This window comes from Ornithodoros turicata, chromosome 6 (genome assembly GCF_037126465.1).
Source record: "Ornithodoros turicata isolate Travis chromosome 6, ASM3712646v1, whole genome shotgun sequence".
In the NCBI taxonomy this organism is placed as follows: Eukaryota; Metazoa; Arthropoda; class Arachnida; order Ixodida; family Argasidae; genus Ornithodoros; species Ornithodoros turicata.
Genome location: NC_088206.1, coordinates 33,627,664 through 33,646,993, shown reverse-complemented (window position 1 = coordinate 33,646,993; position 19,330 = coordinate 33,627,664). Strand labels below are relative to the sequence as shown.

The 19,330-nt window shown below is 44.6% G+C and overlaps 1 protein-coding gene across 3 annotated transcripts in view; it reads right to left on the bottom strand.

The window, feature by feature from the left end:
- Positions 1 to 1,042: 1,042 nt before the first annotated feature.
- Positions 1,043 to 19,330, bottom strand: part of LOC135396527 (FYVE, RhoGEF and PH domain-containing protein 6-like) — a 164,516-nt gene continuing 146,228 nt past the window's right edge. For all 3 annotated transcript variants that reach the window (XM_064627553.1, XM_064627554.1, XM_064627555.1), the window contains 2 exons: positions 15,491 to 15,676; positions 1,043 to 2,954 (listed from right to left, as the gene is read on the bottom strand). In XM_064627553.1, the coding sequence (XP_064483623.1) occupies positions 2,817 to 2,954; positions 15,491 to 15,676 (324 nt within the window). In that variant the 3' untranslated portion in view covers positions 1,043 to 2,816. The remainder of the gene's footprint in view (positions 2,955 to 15,490; positions 15,677 to 19,330) is intronic.

Here is a 19,330-nt window from a genome sequence, read left to right as displayed (position 1 = left end):
AGATACTCATGGAACAGAATACTCATGGAGATACAGATACTCATGGTATATATATATATAATTGAAGAAAAATAGCATAGGCTCTTTTGCTGCACGTTGAACATATGTTTGTAAGTCCCAAACGTCGCCACACCAGCATTGGACAGCTGTTTCGGCCTTATTGGGCCTTCATCAGCCATTGGGTCATTGGGTCTTCATATATATATATATATATATATATATATACTATATACATCTAGTGTCATTTACTTCTTTAATGGCTTTTTTCCCCTCTTCATATATATGATAAGGGTACACTGCATGGCTTATACCCTGCTGAATGTATATCCATACCTGGCTGCAGCATTGCATATCAATGAAGGTTACAATACACACGTCGACTTTTGGCCGTTATGAGACATCTTCAGCCGTAATGAGACATCGAAAGAGATAACACCGACTTAGCTTATCGCGTCCGGCCTTTGCTGGGACCATACCTTCCCTCTCCCAATTTCAGGAACTTTTCCTACTATCACTCTGTGGGCTGGGTTTCCAACCTCCTTTCGTCGGACTGACAGCGATTGCGCTCAAGAAGTCCTCGAGAGTTATACTCAAGTGCCCTGAGAAGCATGATGTTCGGTTATTTTTCCTGATAGGACGTCCACTGTCAATTATCATGAATTTGAGTAAATTCGGCACCATCTTCATGTTCGTGGGGGAAAAAAGTGACCTTTACTTGGCAAATTTCCGGGTTCAGTTCGCAAAAATTCACATAATTAAACTTAGGTCACATGACATGCACATCAGGTGGTGGCAAAAACCTAGTAAGAACAAATGCCGTTGACCGCATGATTCTGGGTTGAGTCGCTTTTTTTTTTTTAATTCAATGACACGTTTTCTGGGACACCCTGTATATGAGTCATTGATCGTCTGCACTGGTGGCATGCACATTGGGGAATTCCCTTTTGCACAGGCTACATTTAGTGGACTTTCAGTGTATACTGGAATAAATCAAATCGTATCTGATAAACTTCAGCAGTACAGCATATTTATGTACACTTCCTTGTTTCTTTTAAATATTTTATTTATGATAATTTCCTCTGCTCACTGAAACGAAAATTGCTTTCCTTTGTGGTTGTGCAACACTAAATCACATGATTGCCTCCTAAAATTTACACTGTACTGAAATGCAGCTGATCAATGGTGATTGTACACTTCAGTTCAGGTGTACCATACTTATAAGAATGGACATACAAAAGGAATGACAGAATATAACCATATCCGTAATACTGCGCAATGTTCTCAGTGTTGTGTTATCTGTCCCTTTTGTTAAGAAGGAATTCCCAGCTATCTGAGAGCTACACAAATCGTCAAATAATGCGCATCAATAAAACTGCACAGTGCAAAGACCTCGCATCTTCCGAATAAAAACTAACGATTTGTTGCACGAAAGTGAGTCGCTGATACACGCAAAAAGAAAAGTGCTTACAATGTTATGAGAAGAGATAAAAGATGTCACCAGCAGTTATAATGAATTACATATGACAAAAACATTTCCTATTGTAACCATGCTATTTGATATAAGCACTCATCCATAGTAAGCACAGGGAATACCCATGAGAAAGACTGCAGAAACTATGAAAGTTTTCCAGGTTTACCTTGGTATTTCTACTAGAGACACAATCTGCTCTCTTTAATTGAAAATATCATTACATGACAAATGGCTCTCATACACAACTTCTTATGCAATTTCAGGCAGCATAGTTACACAAAATATTTTTCAATATACAGTGTACCTTTCTGTGTAACGTACATAAAATACACTATTTAGTGCAAGATTACTACTATATTTGCACTTTTGCACACCATAATTTCACTATTTACACACAGCCCTATTTACGAAAATGCTTAGAGTTGGAGTCGCCAATATTTATTATGTATGGTTATGTAGAATTTTCCGTTGGAATGAATGATGTAGGTCTCAAAAACTATTTCAGATGTATGAGTACAAACTGAGCTACAACACCTTGAAACACCTTTTTTCATCTGTACATAAGGGGCACTATTCACTTTGTTCAACATAAATGAACAATGTCTGTAAAGTGAACAAGCACAGTAGGACCAGAATCAACAGAGTTCCAGCTCCGGAGTCAGCAGCACACATTTTCTGTACAAATTACAAACATTCAGGTTGACAAAAAGACAACTGCATCAAGAAGCATCTGGCAGTGACGAGATTTCTGCAGAGATTGTAGTGTTCGAGGAAGTACTAATTGACAGGTTTGTATATGTGTATTCCCACATGTCAGAGAGTCTCTGGAGAACTTTCTCAATTTCAGAGCCTGTTTGTATGGAAATGCTTAGATGCAGAAATGCAGGGCCATTGCATTCACCTCATCCACGTGGCTCTGCTGACTTTCTCATTTCGATAGACATGATTTACAGCTTTCCATTTTTGTTAGTGAATTTTTTTTTCCAACTTGCTGGAACTATACAAAACCATTCTTCTCATGTGTGCTGAGCTTGTAGATCAAACTTAGTGTGTAAAATATTTACTATTTCAGAATGCACGGACTACACAAGTATGATATGTTGCACGTCTAGTGCATACTTTTTATAATGGTCTCTCCCTGTTGCGAATGTGATACTATGAACCACTTAACAAAGTCTGTGTGCTATCCACTTTTCAGAACTATCCCTCATAAGTTCTTTGGCATGGAAAATGCATGTTTCTTTGTGCTCAATGCTCAACTGAAGGTGATGTGACAGAAGAGTTACATGTGCTTTTGTCCTAGTGCTATCATTTAGAAAACTTTTGGAAAAACTTTGAAGAATTTTCAAGTGAGTGTTGTAGCCTGTTCCATTGCCTTTTTCCACTGTTCTGCTAGAGATGCACTGTCAGCGTAGAAGACGAGGGAGTTGATGCCACTGTGGGCAAGCTCAAAAAGGTGCTCTCGAGGTATGTCTTCAAAGCCCTGCAAATAAAAAGTCTTTTTCAGCAACAGCTGTGGGAGTCAAGACAGAATGCTGCAAATGTGTCAGTGATGGCAAGAGGGCAGAATAGATTTCCACATGTTTTGCAGATAAGCACTCATAACTAGTCAGGAAAAGGCTTTCACATTATCATATGATAAACTCCTGGCAGTCATTTCCGAGACAGTTGAGTGGGGTTTTCTAGTTTCTGGGCAACGACTGCTTTCTGCATGATGTGCCACCAAACAGAAATGAAAGTTTTTACCACCACCAAAAAGAAAAGTGATTTCAAGTGCAAGATGTTTTTGCAACAATAACATGTCTGCTTAATGAAATTTGTACATTGGCACAATATTGTGTTAAATTCACTGTAGTACTGTGGGATTCACCTTCCATAAACCATAGTTCCCACTCAATGTTGGAACAAAAGTTCAAGGGTCTTTCAAGGACTTTTTAAGGCTCAGCCGTCATACTGTCCACGATGTAAAACACTGTTTATGGCCAGGACATGAATAGAATTTCACTAACATATTTATAACCTACAGGTATCACACGAATGAACACACGGAGACTGTGCAATAGTAATTCATTCGCAAACATGACTGAGGACTCCTGTTGAAGATCATAGGATAGACAGGAAGGGTGACAAACAAAACAAAGCGTGTTGTTCATTTCTCGCACTTCAGGTTTCCACTGCTGACTTCTATTGCAACTAGAGCTAACCCCCTGTGATTTCAAAAACTATAGCTCTGACTCTGGATTAATTTTGCCCATGTGAGGGTTCTTTAACGTGCGCTAAACGTCTTCCCACACAAAAAACGGCCTGTCTAATCAACTTGTACCCTGCCGCCAAGTTGCTGGTGCCCTTGGCCTGGTTTGAATCCACAACCTTGAGATCAGTATGCAATCACGCTACCACTTCACTATTTAAACACAATGCAGTTTAAATACTATAAGCACATTATATCCATATCTTGTATTTAAATACAGAAACAGAAATAAATAAATATAAAATATTTATACACATATACTGAAACGCTACTTTGGGATGTTTATTGCTTAAATAATTTGTGAATAGATGAAAATATACCCCAAATGTCTAGGTTTCCAAATTTCAGAGCTGCAGTTGCCATCACATCTGGCTGTAATGTATCTGAGGTGAAGCTTTCGCTCTTTTGAAAAGTTAAATGAAAAAGGGTCGACGTTTCGACAGTGGCACTGTCTTCGTCAGGACGAAACCTTTTGTCCTGACGAAGACAGTGCCACTGTTGAAACTTCAACCCTTTTTCATTTAACTTTTAATTTCTGCCCATTAAATATACTAATGTTCCTAACTTCCCTAAAATCTGTTGTCCACATCTTTTTCCTTCCACTACTGTAAAACTTCATGGCCTTTTGATTTTTTGTACTTCCCTCGACATATATATATAGACACAAACGAAAAATAGCCAAAGCTCTGTGGCTGCATGTTGAGCATATGTTCACAATTTGATCGTGCACTCCCAGCCGAGGACAGCTGTTTCGCTCTACTTGGAGCTCGTCAGCCCGGCGCAGAGAAGTGACAAGCTCTTGGGTCGGCACTAATAGTGCGTCTCGGCAAGACGTCAATGTTCCACAGTGATGTGGTTGACATTGACACACAATGTCAATGTCTCGCAGTGCAGCCTCCCCAGGTGACGCCGTCACAGTGGGGTCAACCCCACGGAACGAATTGTTGTGAGCATCACGAAATAACTAAAAGCCCTAAAAGGTAAGAAAGAGATCGACACGACGCTGTACGAATACCTTCTTCCCCGAAATTACAAACTGGGCAGGTTCTACATGGTGCCAAACATTCATAAAGAAGGAAACCCTGGCCGGCCAATTGTGTCTTGCAATGGTACAGCCACTGAAAAGGTATCCAGCTTTGTAGATCACGTCCTCAAAGACATACCCCCACAACTACCGTCTTACATCAAGGACACTAACCATTTCCTTCAAATACTAAATCAGTGCCAGCTCCCCGCATCAAGTTTGCTAGTTAAATTAGATGTCTTGTCCCTCTACACTAATATTCCCCAGGAAGACGGCATTATTGCAGCTGAGACAGCTTTTTCTAGATACGCTGGAAACAGTCCTATCAACCCACTTGCCCTGTCCAAGCTATTAGACCTAATCCTAAAAAACAATAACTTGAAATTTGATGGTCAGCACTACCTCCAAATCAGCGGCACGGCTATGGGCACTAAAATGGCGGCAACTTATGCAAATATATTCATGGGAACCTTGGAAGAAAAATTTCTGGAAGGACGTGAGAGAAAGCCGGCATTTTGCAAGCGCTACCTGGATCATATATTTATGATCTGGCCACATTCAGAAAGGAACCTCGTAGAATTCATAAATATTCTCAGTCAATTTCATCCCACTATTAAGTTCACCCACATGTAGTCAACTGAAACTGTTAACTTCCTAGATGTTCAGGTAAGACTACACGATGGAGTTCTAAGCACCGACCCATTCCGGAAGCTCAGTGACTCCCAACAGTATTTGTCCTTTCATAGCTGTCACCCACGGCATACAAAGCTTGCCATCCGTTACAGCCAATCCCTTCGGTACAAGAAAATCCGCTCGAACGATGACGATCTTGACAGGAATCTAAACGAGTCGCAACAAACATTTGTTGACCGCCATTTTCCACTGAACCTTGTGAAACACGGTCTCAACAGGGCCCAAAAAATAGAGCGCCAGTCCCTATTTGGTACGCGAAAAAATTGCACAAAAGAGGACACTATCAATCTGATCGTAACATTTGCTGGAAATATCCCAAACATTAAGGCTATTCTGAATCGACACTATAGCATACTTCAGCAATCCGAGCGCACTAAGGAAATTTTTCCGCAGCCACCTCGTGTCACATACAGGCGTGCACACAATCTGCAAGATTGCTTATTTCATTCTCAAATCAACGAACCAAATGATTCACCAACGGGTTGTCACCCATGTGAAGGCCGTAGATGTCAAATATGCAAATCAATGCAAAATACCACCATAGCCAAAAGTACTAGTTCTCACTTCAGAGTGACAATTAGAGCAAACCTAGACTGTAATTCGTCCAACATTATCTATCTCCTGCTATGTAACACATGCCAAGCACAGTACGTGGGCCGGACAAAAACCGCATTCAGAATCATATTTAACCATCACCGATCGGACGTGACGAAAAAACCTTCCAGTTTCTTCCAGAGTCTTCCAGTTTCACACCATTTTAGCCAGCCAGGGCATTCAATTAACGATGTTTAAATTTTCCTTCTTCAAACAAACTTCAGTTCCGACCAGTGCCGAGAACAGCGCGAATCTTACCTTATCTACAAATTCAAGGGGTGTGCGAATATTTGAATTCTCGAATTCGAATCGAATATCAAACGCTCGAACTATTCCATTTGCGAATCGAATATCCAATATTCGATTTTTCGAATATTCGACTATTCCACGAATATGAACGACACAACCCGAAAGTGGGCTTCACCTGATGCTTCCGTGCATGAAGTGAAGCCTGCTTTACGAAATTGCTCTTGCTGCACGACCAACACGGGCGGGACAGTGTTTAGTTTAAGATAATGTTATCCAAAGTTAGTTTTGTAGACATCGTCTGTGAAAGGGGTGGCGCCCCTCCCACGTGCAGTTTAGCAGTGCCGACGAGGGACTTTGATTTGATGTCTGTGAGGTTGCCCTTAAAAAGTTAGGACTTTTGAATAATGACTACAGCCCACAAACAAGAAGCGTGTCTTAAAGATGTCCTTTACGTCTAAAGTTTCAGTAGTGCAACTTCCTAGGGCGAGTGCAAAGAAACTAAAGGGTGTTCATGGCAAAGCTGAGGCAGGATGCCAATTTGTTTGTTTCAGAAATGGCCTGTGGTTGTCTGAAACAATTACAGCCTCATCCGTATAACATGCTAGTGCCGGACATAAAATTTTGAAATGAGCTCACCTGAAAAGCAGGAAGCACTCTCATGTAAAATTTAAGAGTAGGGGCTTTAAACAGAATAATTGCATGTCTCTCTTGTGACAGTTAATGCCAGAAAAATTACACTAAAGCCATGGGCTACAAAATGAAAACTTTTAGTGCGAAAGTCACATATTTTAAATTTTGCACGAATATTCGATTCGGTATCCGGAATTTTTTTCCCTCATTTGATTCGATATTCGATTCGACTTAAAATATTCGGATTCGCACACCCCTAACAAATTCCAATCTATCATAAACGAGGACCCTGGTGTACTGTCAACCATAAGAAACTTATCTGGTTAGATAGTGTACTGCTACTTGTTACCCTTTTGTTTGCAGAATGACAGTTCACAGCCCTTGGATTCCATCCCACCTCCCAGACAATGACCTCTCCACCAGACATGACTCAACCATTTCCTCGTACTTGACCTGCTGACTGCCGCCAGGGTCCCGAGGCAACTCTCCGTATTTGACCGACAGAGAAGACTGGAAATCTCCCAAGAGCTAAGGTACCATTTAGACACTGAAGGACAGCCGTTCCTTGATCGAATCATCAGGTGCGATGAAACGTGGGGGCACCGTTTCACTCCTGAGTCTGAATGTGCACTACAACAATGGAAGCATCCGGGCTCGCCAGCTCCCAACAAGTTCCGAAGCACCCCGTCTGCGGGTAAGATCATGGGCACGGTTTTCTGGGACAAGGCTGGCTTTGTTCATGTTGATTTTCTGCCAAGTGGCAATAGTGCATATTACTGCCAGGTCCTTAGGGATGTGCATAAGGCACTGAAGCAATAGCGACCGGGCCTCATCACCAAGGACTGTCCTCCTCCTACAGGACAATGCACGCCCGCATACCACGCATCTCACGACACGTACCTTACAGAAACTTGGCTGGGAGTTGCTGTCACATCCCCCTTACAGTCCACACCTGAACCCCAGCGATTTCCATCTCTTCTGGCCATTAAAGCGTTTTTTGGGGGCCGCCACTTCAGCTGCGACGACGAGGTCAAGAATGCGGTCTGATCATGGCTCCTACGCGCTGGTAAGGATTTCTACGCTGCTGGCGTCCAAGCCCTCGTGAAACGCTGGCACAAGTGCATTAGTGCAGCTGGAGATTATGTTGAAAAATAAAACTAATTTCTCGCCTGTAAGTTCATTTTACTTTTGCGAAAATTGAAAAGTCCCGGTTTGACTTGAACACCCCTTGTATAATACTCCAAGTGTCATTTGTCATTCTACAGTCCTGAAGAAGGCGGAGCTTCCGCTGCAATGTTGACTTCCCCCTTAACTTTCCACTAGTAAATAAATAACTCCCCCTTTTCCTACTTCCTACATCTTCGTTGTCTGCCTCTGATTTTGTTAGTACTTATATATATATATAATCATATAATCCTAATTCTCTCAGAATACATACACTCTTTTGTATCTCTTTCAGACTCCCTGGTTGGTCACCCCAGGAAATCATTTCCCTCCGGCGAGGAACATGACTGCCTGTGATTCATTGTACCTTTTTACCTTTGTTTGACAAAGCATGTGTGCTGCCCCCTCCCCTTGTACATATTCCCCTCTCATTCTTTGGAATTGTCTTGCGTCACCATAATATCCCATTCCTGTTGAAGACAGCGCTGCTGTCGAAACGTCGAATACCCCCTCTTAGTTTTTAATAAAGTTCCCCTTTTATTCCTTGTCCTGTAGAAGCACCGTCTCCACTTCTGATCCTTATTGAATACCTTTATTTTTCGTGGTCAACCGCATTTGTTTATTTCATTTATATATATATATATACAGTCGAACCCGCATATATCGAACTCGAAGGGGATCGGCAAATAATTCGATATATCGATAGTTCGATATATAAAGCGTTCGCATTTTAACTGACATTCGCGTGTGCCATATTAATTACCATTTAATTGGGATAGTATGAAACAGGAGCTTACCGATTTGCATGAACGAGAGCAGAAACTGCACAAACAAAGCGGGCAACAGGACAGTTAACAACATTTATTTGGGACGGAAGAACTCCGTGAGTTGGGCTTGTCTCTTGTTGCGAGCCATGAAGTCCATTACACTATTTTCGATCTTCTCGAGGCCTCCTAAATGAGAAAGTCCAGCTCCTTCTATTGCCCCGCAGCAGCGACGAATGGTAGCGAAAGCCAAAGCGATCTCGGTGGCTGTGGGCATGACATCGTCGCCGTTAAGACCTCCCAGTGAGCCTTCATCGCCGCTTGGATCGACGTCGTCACCAGCAACGTCCGCTATGATGTCCGCATCCGTCATCTCTGCCACAACGTGCACATTGTCGTCGGCGCTTACAAAATCATGTGCCGTCAGATCAGTGGGAACGGCTTCTGGGAACTCTGCGACCTTTCGAAGCTCGTCATCCAGAGCGTACTCGAAGTCGTCATCGTCGTCTAAGGCATCCGCACACGCCTCATCTGCAACTGCTACGAAACCCGCTTTGCGAAAGCAGTTCGCTACTGGTTCACGCTTGACGTCATTGACGTGGGATGCCGAATGCTTCTGCTACCGAAGACTTCTTTTCTCCATTCTCAACACGTCGGATGATGTCGAGCTTGGTCGCGAAGTCCAGGTTCTTCCTTTTCTTAGCGTCCATGGCTGCCTCATTCGTGCCAACTTTCAAATGGTGGCGCATACCAAAGGAATGCTCCGACGCCAGTCGCCACTGCGCACGTCTCGGCCACGCGCTGCGCACGGCCGACATGGACGATTCCATTGGAGGTCGCGTGCTCGGGGAAGGTAGCATGTAGCATGACCCCGTGATTTCTCACTTCGGAGCGTGCGAAACAAAGCTCCGTGGGGTCACTAACTTCTCCTGTTGGCAGCCTGCCCTCATTTCCAACTCCTTTTCGTGTGGATGGCTTCATCCCTAATCTCCAAGCCGCGCTTTGTCCTTTTCAATCGCGAAAAATGTGCGGAAGTTACTAAGGGCGCGTCATAGGATTCCAGCAGTAGTGTGATATAGCCGATGACAGCGGTGCCGGCTGTTCGATATAGACGTACAGCACGCCTATACATTTACATGCTATTTTCAAGGGGATGTTTCGGATGTTCGATATAGGCGATAATTTGATATAACCGGGTTCGATATAGTCGGGTTCAACTGTATGTACAATTTTTTTTCGTTATGTGCATTCTCCAGGCACACAAATTCGTGCACTAATTTCTGTATTTGGCTGTAACAACTTCTGATATCCTTTGTGTCTTTTTCACAGACCTTTGAATCGCGCACACCACATGCGTCTTTACTGTGGCATCGCTTTCGTTTTTCTATTAATTTATTTCTCCAAGTTTCTGCAGTCACAAAGCATTGGTCAGTTCTGTGACTGTTTGCTGCAACATTGGGTCCCAAAGTGGATTCTGGAGTAAATTTGTTGTTTGAAATAACCCTACCCATGCAAAATAGCCTTATTTTTTTACATTGATATTGTACAATCAAAATTATCTAGTTGCATTACATTTCCGTGTGGCAGCGTGGGCATATGTTTTTGTTTTCTTTTGTTTAAAAATTGTAGTGTCTTGGAAGCAAGAGTGAGAATATCAAGAGGTCGCAGATATTAGAGAGGGGAGTTGTGTGGCTTGCAAGAAGTATGACATTTTCGTGCTCTTGCTTATTGAGATCGCTCAGTGAGCATGTCAGATTAATGGGGGTCATACTAATGAGGGTTCAATGTATTAGTTATTTTCACCTATGTAGCTGTAACCCAGATACGTTTTCAAATAAGTAACTTTAAGAACCCGAGCATTATCTACTGGGTGGTTTCATTTCAAATCGAACAACGTGTGAAAGTCGTATTTTTTAATTCGCCCAGAAAAAATACATGTTAGATGACAGCTCAAACGGCGCAAATGGCGCCACGTGCGACGCTCGTGCGTGGAGTAGTTTCCGCGTGGGAGAGGAGGAAAGTCTGAGGCTGTTTGAGCGCGCTTTCTTCTGGACCGATTTTGACGGGATCTAGCACCGCTGATTTTTTGCCTAGGAACTGGAGGTTTTTTGTGATTGTAGGCTGCACCATAGACACTGTCGACAGCCACCCACACAATTCTGAGGGCCACAGATTTTCTGTTAAAAAATGCCAAACTTGGCGTAAACGTTCAAAAAGGCCAAACTTTGTTACCTACAGTGAACACTCCTTAATATGACCACCTCCGTTCCCGCAGATTTTGGTCATAAAGCGAATTGTCATAATAACGAGAAAGCGGTCCGGTCGGGACCAGAGAGTATGCACGGCCGAACAAAACGCACGCATGATGCTGCACAACAATTTATTTAACAAAAAAGTCTGTCAACAATGACTGCTTGGTGTAGCTTGCAGTGATCAGCTTTTATAACTGGACAAGAGTACTATCAATCACGCGAACATTATGAATGTCATTGTGTTGCTCAAAAAACAATAAAGCAACCTTCAGTGCTTCACTGGCCTCTTTCGTAGTGACGGGCGGTCACTGTCTTTTATGGTTTTTCTTACTTTAGCAATCCGAGAAGAGGTATGAGTAATCTCGAGGTCAACAACGCCTGGAGTCACCCTAATCCTTTGCGCCCCACTTTAACTGTGCAACTTTGTTCATGAACAACTTAAGCAGCCGCTCTAAGGGGCCCCTGACGCTGTCATAATAACGGGAGGATAATACATGTGTTTGACACCAGCTGTGCCCAAAAATCTCGGTCATAGTCCGATAAGCGGAATGTCATAATAACGGGGAGATTTTACATGGCGAAGAAACCGTTCCCCAGGAATTCGGTCATAAAGCCTGAATGTCAGATTAACGGGGGTCATAATAACGAGGGTTCACTGTATTTGCTTCATGACCGAACGTCTGAGGACATCAAGCTTAGTGCCATTCGATAGGACGTTGAAAGAACTTTCGTGCTGTATAAAGTTCATTTTTCTGAGTCTAGTGCTTTCTGTGTTATTAGCTCGATAATCGCACATGGTAGGCGAAAATTGCCAATGTTGCATCTCAATTTTCTCAAAAATGCCATCTTCGATTTCCTTGATTATTTTTGAAAAGGTGGCGTCATGTCTCTACTATAGACCCCAAGTGAGACAATCTTTTATTTTTACCTGAGAGACGCGCAGCGATTTTTTTGGTCAGGCATGGTCCACAAGACTGTAGCCTTGCGCACCCCATCCACGAGCACGCGACCTTCAACCTCTTCTTTGCTACAGGTCTCCCGCTGACGTACAGTAAACCCTCGTTATATCGAAGTCGCTTTATTCGAAGTACGGCGAAGTCCCCGTGCATTTACATGTATATTCAACCGGATTATCCGAAGCGCGAGGGCAGCGAACTCCGCATATTTCGAAGGGCGCGCCTGCCATCGGCTGCTGGTTACCACGCAGAACATTCCCGAAAGCCGCCTTACCCTTCTTTTCTTTATTTTCTCCAAACACAATCACTCATGCAACCTCTTTTCCTTCCGTACAGCGAAGAGTGGGAAAGTAGGACGCGCGAGGACGGTTCGTTGACATGGGTGGGAGAAAAGGGAGAGAGAGGGACCGGTCATGTGGCCCTAGCACGTGAGATGACTCACCATTCTCCCGTGGATGGTTTTGTTTTGCGTGGTTCATTTGCGACGCGTTGGTCTTTTACGCACGATGGCTCCGCGGAAGTGTTTAAAAAGGTTTTTGTCGTGCACGTATTGCGGCTCAGTCAGTTGAAGAAGTTGAATTTCAAGACGATGAGGAATCTGAGAGCCTGTACAGAAGAGTACACGATCTTGTACGACAAGAAGTGCAAGATGATTTTGATACCTTGGCGCGGGCGGACGCAAACGTTCCTGTTGTCAGTCCTGTGACGGACGCCGAAATTGTGGATATTATCATCAGTCGTCGGGACGTCGACGATGGAACTTCGGACGACGAGTCAAAGAACTCCGTAAAATACCTACGGCGGCGGAAACACGGAATATTTTGCGTCTGATTCGCAACAAGGTAGAATGCAGTGGCGGTGATAATGAACTGATGATGTGCCTGCGGAAACTCGAAGAACATCTCCTCGCCCGCAGTGGGGCTACGCGCCAAACCCAGGTGACTGCGTTTTTTGCACGTCAATAAAATATTATCGCGGTGACATCGAATTTTCACGTTTTCCTGGGTTTGGATTTACTGTTTTTGAAGTGTCTCCGCTTTTATCGAAATACCGCTTATATCGAATTTTTTTGCGGTCCCGTCGATTTCGATATAACGAGGGTTTACTGTAGTAATCAATGACCGCACTGCGTGAGCCTGTAGTATCCCCAGAGCATTACTTTACGTTTACCCAATCGTCTCCCAGTTCCGTCAGGCTCATTCAAACCGTGGGAGAGTACATGAGTTGCTTGTGCGCCCTTGACGAGAAGCCCCTTTTTCCGCGAACATACCGACAAAGTAGTGAGAAGTAACGAAGCGCTTCGTAAAGATCTTTATCCAGTGGTAACATCGTAGCTTTTGTTTCAGGTGCACCCGCACGTCGCCTCGGAATGGGTGCCGCATCACTCAGTTCATTTTCTCTCTCTCCTACTCATTCCTATTGCAGCTTTACGCAAACTGGGTCAAGAGAGCGAGACTATCGAATATGATGCGTTCTCAACGATAAGTTTGTCGTTGTGCCCGTGATGGTGTGAAGCAATAAATAAAGCTTGAAATTTGCTACAGATGCCAGCAGACTGGGGCAAGCTGAGAAAGGAGAAAAAGACTGTTTTACAAAGTCTGAGAAAATGATACAGTAGAACCTCGTTAAACTGCACCCGCTTAAGCCATAGTTCCTGTTTAACAGTATACTTTGAATTGGATCCCGGAGCGAATTACCATAAAGCTTAATGTATCTTATGTCCGTTTAGACCGCAGTGGCTTTTCGCGTACGTGTCAGATAATGTGTAGTCATTTCACATTCAGGCATCATTCTTGTCCTCCCTGAGACAACAATCAGTGAATTCAGTCACAAAGAAAGTCACGTGGCCATTCTGTGGAGCCATGGGGTAGTGCATTTGGTCTGCCCGGAAAATTCCTCTTATAGCCCAGCCTATGAAGGCACGACCTCCACAAACAAGAAAAGGGGGAATGCTAACAGGACTGTACTGTAATATGCAAGTGCCTCACTGTTCTCAGCCCACAATGTCTCTGATCATCGCACGGGCCAAAGGAACCGCATGCAAGCTACACCATGCTGAGGCAACTGGTGAAGCACCGCGTTTTGAGCATAAAGGTGAAGCTGGAATTAATTCAAGCTATTAAGCGAGGAGCGAAGAAGGCAGCACTAGCTCACGAGTAAAGTTTGCCCTTGACTAGTCTGTGGTATCTGGAGATCCAGGGAGATACTGTGTAAGAAAGGACTGATGTAGCAGCTGGCAGCTCGTTTGAAGGACTTTGAAGTTTCAGTTCTCTCAGCGGGGTGCATATTTAGAAGATCTTTGATGCATAACTGAGTGCACATTTCTAATGATAATATTTTCTTATGGAGTACAGCACCAGCCTTTTGCAACTTTGTAAGTGTGTGCGTGCGTGGGGGTGAGGGTTGACAACAACGACAGCGCACAGCGTAGGCATTTCGTCCACAAAGCCCGGAGGCACTTTTCTTTCTTTCTGCACATGCTTTCTGCGATAAAGCCTAAAATATGAAGATAACAAGAAATGCGTGCTCACATTGAGAAACAGTGGCGGACCGAGTGAACGCGGAACCAAGCTGAGGTAACAGTGATCGCACTGGTTAGATAAGGATCTATCGGATTCACTTATACAAAAGGTGCCACAGCCAACAAGTGAAAGTCGCCGTTTGGTGCCGACACAGTCGGCAGGCTAATGTGGTAGAGTTCATAGCCCCTTTAAATGAACCGTCACCTTCAAAATGTGTGTGTGAAGCAGAGGACATGGGCAGGAATTCTTGGGCACCAATAAAACAACAATTTCAATTTCAATGTTCGACATCATTCGACAGCCTATTTGGCCAATTTTCTCTCCTGAAAAGTGCTAAGAAATTCCATAAAAAGTTTTATCAACCAGCATAACCTCTGCAAAATGCACAAAAACATGGTGATGTGCACTTGAAAAGTTAACTAGAGGGCAGCACGCAGATAATTGGGATTCTTTCCGAGTTTGTCTACTTCACTTGCTAGGCACCTTGCAGACACTTACCGCCCAAGCAGCCCAGGGTCACCAAGGACATTCCTCTATTGGTGAGTTTCTGACATTTTTCTCATTTCTAGAGAGAGACTTCTGCCATACTCTCAACATCCGACATCTGCTCCTGTAGTGTATCTCGTCAGATTGCACCGAAACAGTATGCCAGTAATTCACGCGGGATTTGTGGGAGTCACATGTTATCATTGTTAGTGATCAGCGAGGAATGAAATGCTGCCGTAGCAGTTTTGGAATGGATGGGCATGAAGGTGACCATCCCTTCAAGGGGTACAGGTATGTAATGAGCACATGCACATGCACAGGCACGAGTACACTTGCCCATGCAATGTGCCCATAGTGAGTAGAGCATTTTTAAATGCTGCTGCATGTACCAATAAAATGGGAAACATCTAGCGCAGCGAAAAAGGTGGCCTTGCCTTGTGTACTGGTTGAACTTGATAACCCAGGAGAGGCACAGTCCGCAAAGCGCAGATATCTTCACTAGCACGGTACACATAAAGTACGTGATCCTTCACCACAAACCAGCGTCGTTTCCAAGCACCCTTCCACCACTGATGCAGATAGCCACTGAGCAGGGAACCTTGGTCATTGGCTGCTACTTCCTGAAATACCATGCAGAATCACTACCTTAGTATGAGTCCTATGCAACAATATCCCAAGTAGGGCAAGACTATGCAAGAAATGCTTGAGCCTCTTGCACAGATTAACACAAAGGGTAAACTACTTTGAGAACACAATTAGATGCAGAAATGCTGGTCTGCATGCGACAGGATAATGTCTACAGTTGCCAACCTTTAATTCGGACCCTAATAATTTGGACAAAAAATTTGGCTTCATCAAAGTCCCCACAGAGCCAATGCATTTTCACTTCCAATAATTCGGACCGTTTTGGGGAGTCAGTGCTCGATCATTCGTACGGATTTTGGCCTGACCTCATCTACTTTTTTGCACAAATCTGCGTTTCAAACTCCAAAATGGTGAGATCGGACTTCCGAGTTTAACTGTCAGCCCACCCACCGCTCACGGCGCGCCGCGTCCGGGGAGGCGAAGTGCGTGCACGTGCAAATTGTGCGGTTGTGTCTCATGTGACCTGCAACGCGAGAAGCGAAAATGATAAAATGTCGGGATCTACGTCCAGTGACGATGACGGAACCAGTACAAACATTTTCTGTATAGATGACGAAGGTCGTTCATTGTCGGAGGCTCCACTCGGCAATCGCTAACAGTTTTTGTCGTGCTGGGTTTTGCGCTGGTAGTGGGAGCACTGGGACAAGTGACAACGACGACAACAGTTCAATGGACAGCCTGACATTGGCTGATAACATCCACGCCACGGGAATGGTGATTCCAGCTGGCGTAACATTTGATGCTTACGCCAATGTTGACCGGTGCATCGAACCTTTGGGCGAATTTTGGGTGTCAAATAAACTTAATTGAATTGAATTGACAGATGATGAGATCGCTGCCCAAGTTTTTAATTTGGCCGCGGACAAATCAAATGACGACGACAGCAGCAGTGGCGCGGACATCCGGGATCCTCCGTCAACCACGGCCATTGACACGCTCGGAACTGTGTATTCCAACATCGCGACCTTAGCAAAAATGCGATGTGACGTTTTTTCCTGTGTGCGTGCTGCTAAGCAGACGCGCATTGACGTTTTTTGTTTTCAATCCAGTTTGAATGTCTCTAATAAAGTCTTGTTGGAAGCTGATTTTCGTCATTGGCTACTAATTGAGACTTCTCGATAATTGAGACAAATTTTGTGGCTCCTACAAATTCAAATTAACGGTCGGTGACTGTATTTCATTGAAAAGCACCCCTTTTCACGTAAGTGATGGTGTTATTCGAGACCTGGTGCGGGCAACAAGATTCCTGTCAGATTTCTGTGCTTGTGTCGTCCACGTTTGTAGCTTGCCGGGGTTAATTCTCATTGTTTACAGCTACTTTCTTACTACTCCTCTTATACGTTGGAGCCACAATAACTGATGGGCAACAAGAGTGCTTTTTCACACAAGTGTGCACACTAGTTGCTTATCTTCTTTGCCACATGTAACCAAAAGTACTAATTTTAAGAAAAGTTAACATTGTTACCATGTGAAGTAGAAACAGCACGCGAATACTCAGGAGGCACATACGAGGTGTGGCTATTAAATAACGGGATTCCGCATCTGGTAGGAAGTGTACCTCACGGAGCAGGAAACGCACGCGCAGTTTAGTGACCTTGAATCTTCCACGACTAGCCCCAACAAACCGCATTTTGTTGTCGCTCGTTGTCTATCTGCTGGAGTCCGCTGCAGAGAGGGGTATAATGTTGTGTTGCCGGAATCATGGCGAGTGCCAAAGTGGAGCAGCAGATAAACCTGAAATTTCCAGCGAAACTGAAGAAATCTCAGAGCGAGTGCTTGAAGCTGTTGCAAGAGGTGTACGGTGATAACGTGATGTCACGTACGCGAGTGTTTGAGTGGCATAAACAGTTTGCCGAAGGACTGGAAAACGTTGAAGATGATGAAAGATCGGGTCGGCCCGTCACAGCAACAACAGAAGAAAACGTTGAGAAAATTAATGCAATTGTTTGCAACAATTGCCACCTGAGCATTCGGATGATAGTAGAAATGGTACTGTACGACAAATTTTACACGAACAGTTGAACATGCGCAAGGTCTGCGCCAAACTCGTCCCCAGAAACCTCAATCAGGATCAGAAAGATGCCCGGAAAACCGTGTGCGCAGACTTCATGGAACGAATCACAGCAGAGCCTCAACTGCTGGAAAACACCATCACAGGTTATGAGACATGAATTTTTCAGTACGATCCAGAAACAAAGAGACAATCCATGCACTGGAAGACTCCCACGTCACCAAGAATGAAGAAGGCAAGAATGAGCAAGTCGAAGGTGAAGGTTTTTTTCGATATCAATGGCGTGGTCATGGCTGAATGGGTACCACAGGGTCAGACAGTGAATCAACACTATTATATAGAGATCCTGACAAAGCTGAGAGAAAGAGTGAGAAAAAAGAGGCCCGAGTTGTGGAAGAACAACTCGCGGATTCTCCATCAGGACAATGCTCCAGCTCACAACGCTCGGAATGCTTGGAATCTTCTTGTCCTGTGCCGTCACCCTAGGACTTGGTCCATGGAACACAGCATCCTGCAGCCTGTGTGCTAGCAAGTGACAATAGTGGCACGTCATCATCGCCTATGGGCAACTACATCCCTCTCCCACAAACGCAAGAAGTGGTGAATGAGGAAGACACATAGATGAGGGCTGCTGGGCACATGGCTTGTGGTAGGTCGTAGGACAGTGCGGGCGGTGCTCTTGGACTGTATGTATATAGAGGAGAGTGAGGGGCGGTGCTGTGTTGTCGACATTGGCATACAGCAGCCAAAACTTTAGCATGTGGCTCAGGGAGATGTCACAGCCTGCCAGCCAGTTCTACCGGCACCGTCCTAGTGTGAGGCTACGAACATCTGCCCGCTGGGACATTCCCTCACCACCGGTCAGGACTCATGTAGAGGAACCCCATCTCCTCTAAATTTGATGACCCGAACTACGAACACCCTTTTCAGCGTAATTCGGCCCAGTACCGTTCCAAATTTCCCCAAGATCGTATTCGAAGCCATCACTGAAGGTTCGGTGCATCGTTCTTCTGAAGAATCGCTAGGCAATCATGCCAATTCACTGCGACTAACTCAACACACTGCATCGCAACGGCCAGCCGCTTAGCACCATGGTTCGCCCACCTCGCTGATTACTTCGCCATTGTCACACACTGCTGGAGACTGCACGGCCCCATCTGCACCACCATGCTAGTCTCAAGAACCCTGCCCTAGAGCCCTGCGCGGATAAGATTTTTGGCATCCACATCCGACCCGCATCAGCGCACACGTTGTCCACATCCGATCCGCATCCGCAGCATACACAACCGTTTACATCAGCATCCAATCCTCTGAGCAAAATGCCACATCCGCTACTGATCCGCAAAATCCGCACTTTTCGAAGGACGCGTTAAGACCGCCGGAAGCATGTTGGCACAATTTCGGATGCCTCCATGCTGTCACAGAAGGACTCACGACGACAAGCAAAGGTAAACCTTTCATCAAACGCGATGTGGAGAGACTTCTGGAACGCGTGGAACGCTACCTCACTGGTGCTCGCGTGGTTCGAGACTCCAGAATGCCTCCTCTCCCGTCTTGGCCGTGCATGGTCAAAGGTGAACCCGAGCATGCATGCGCTCGCTGTCGGCACGCAATACAA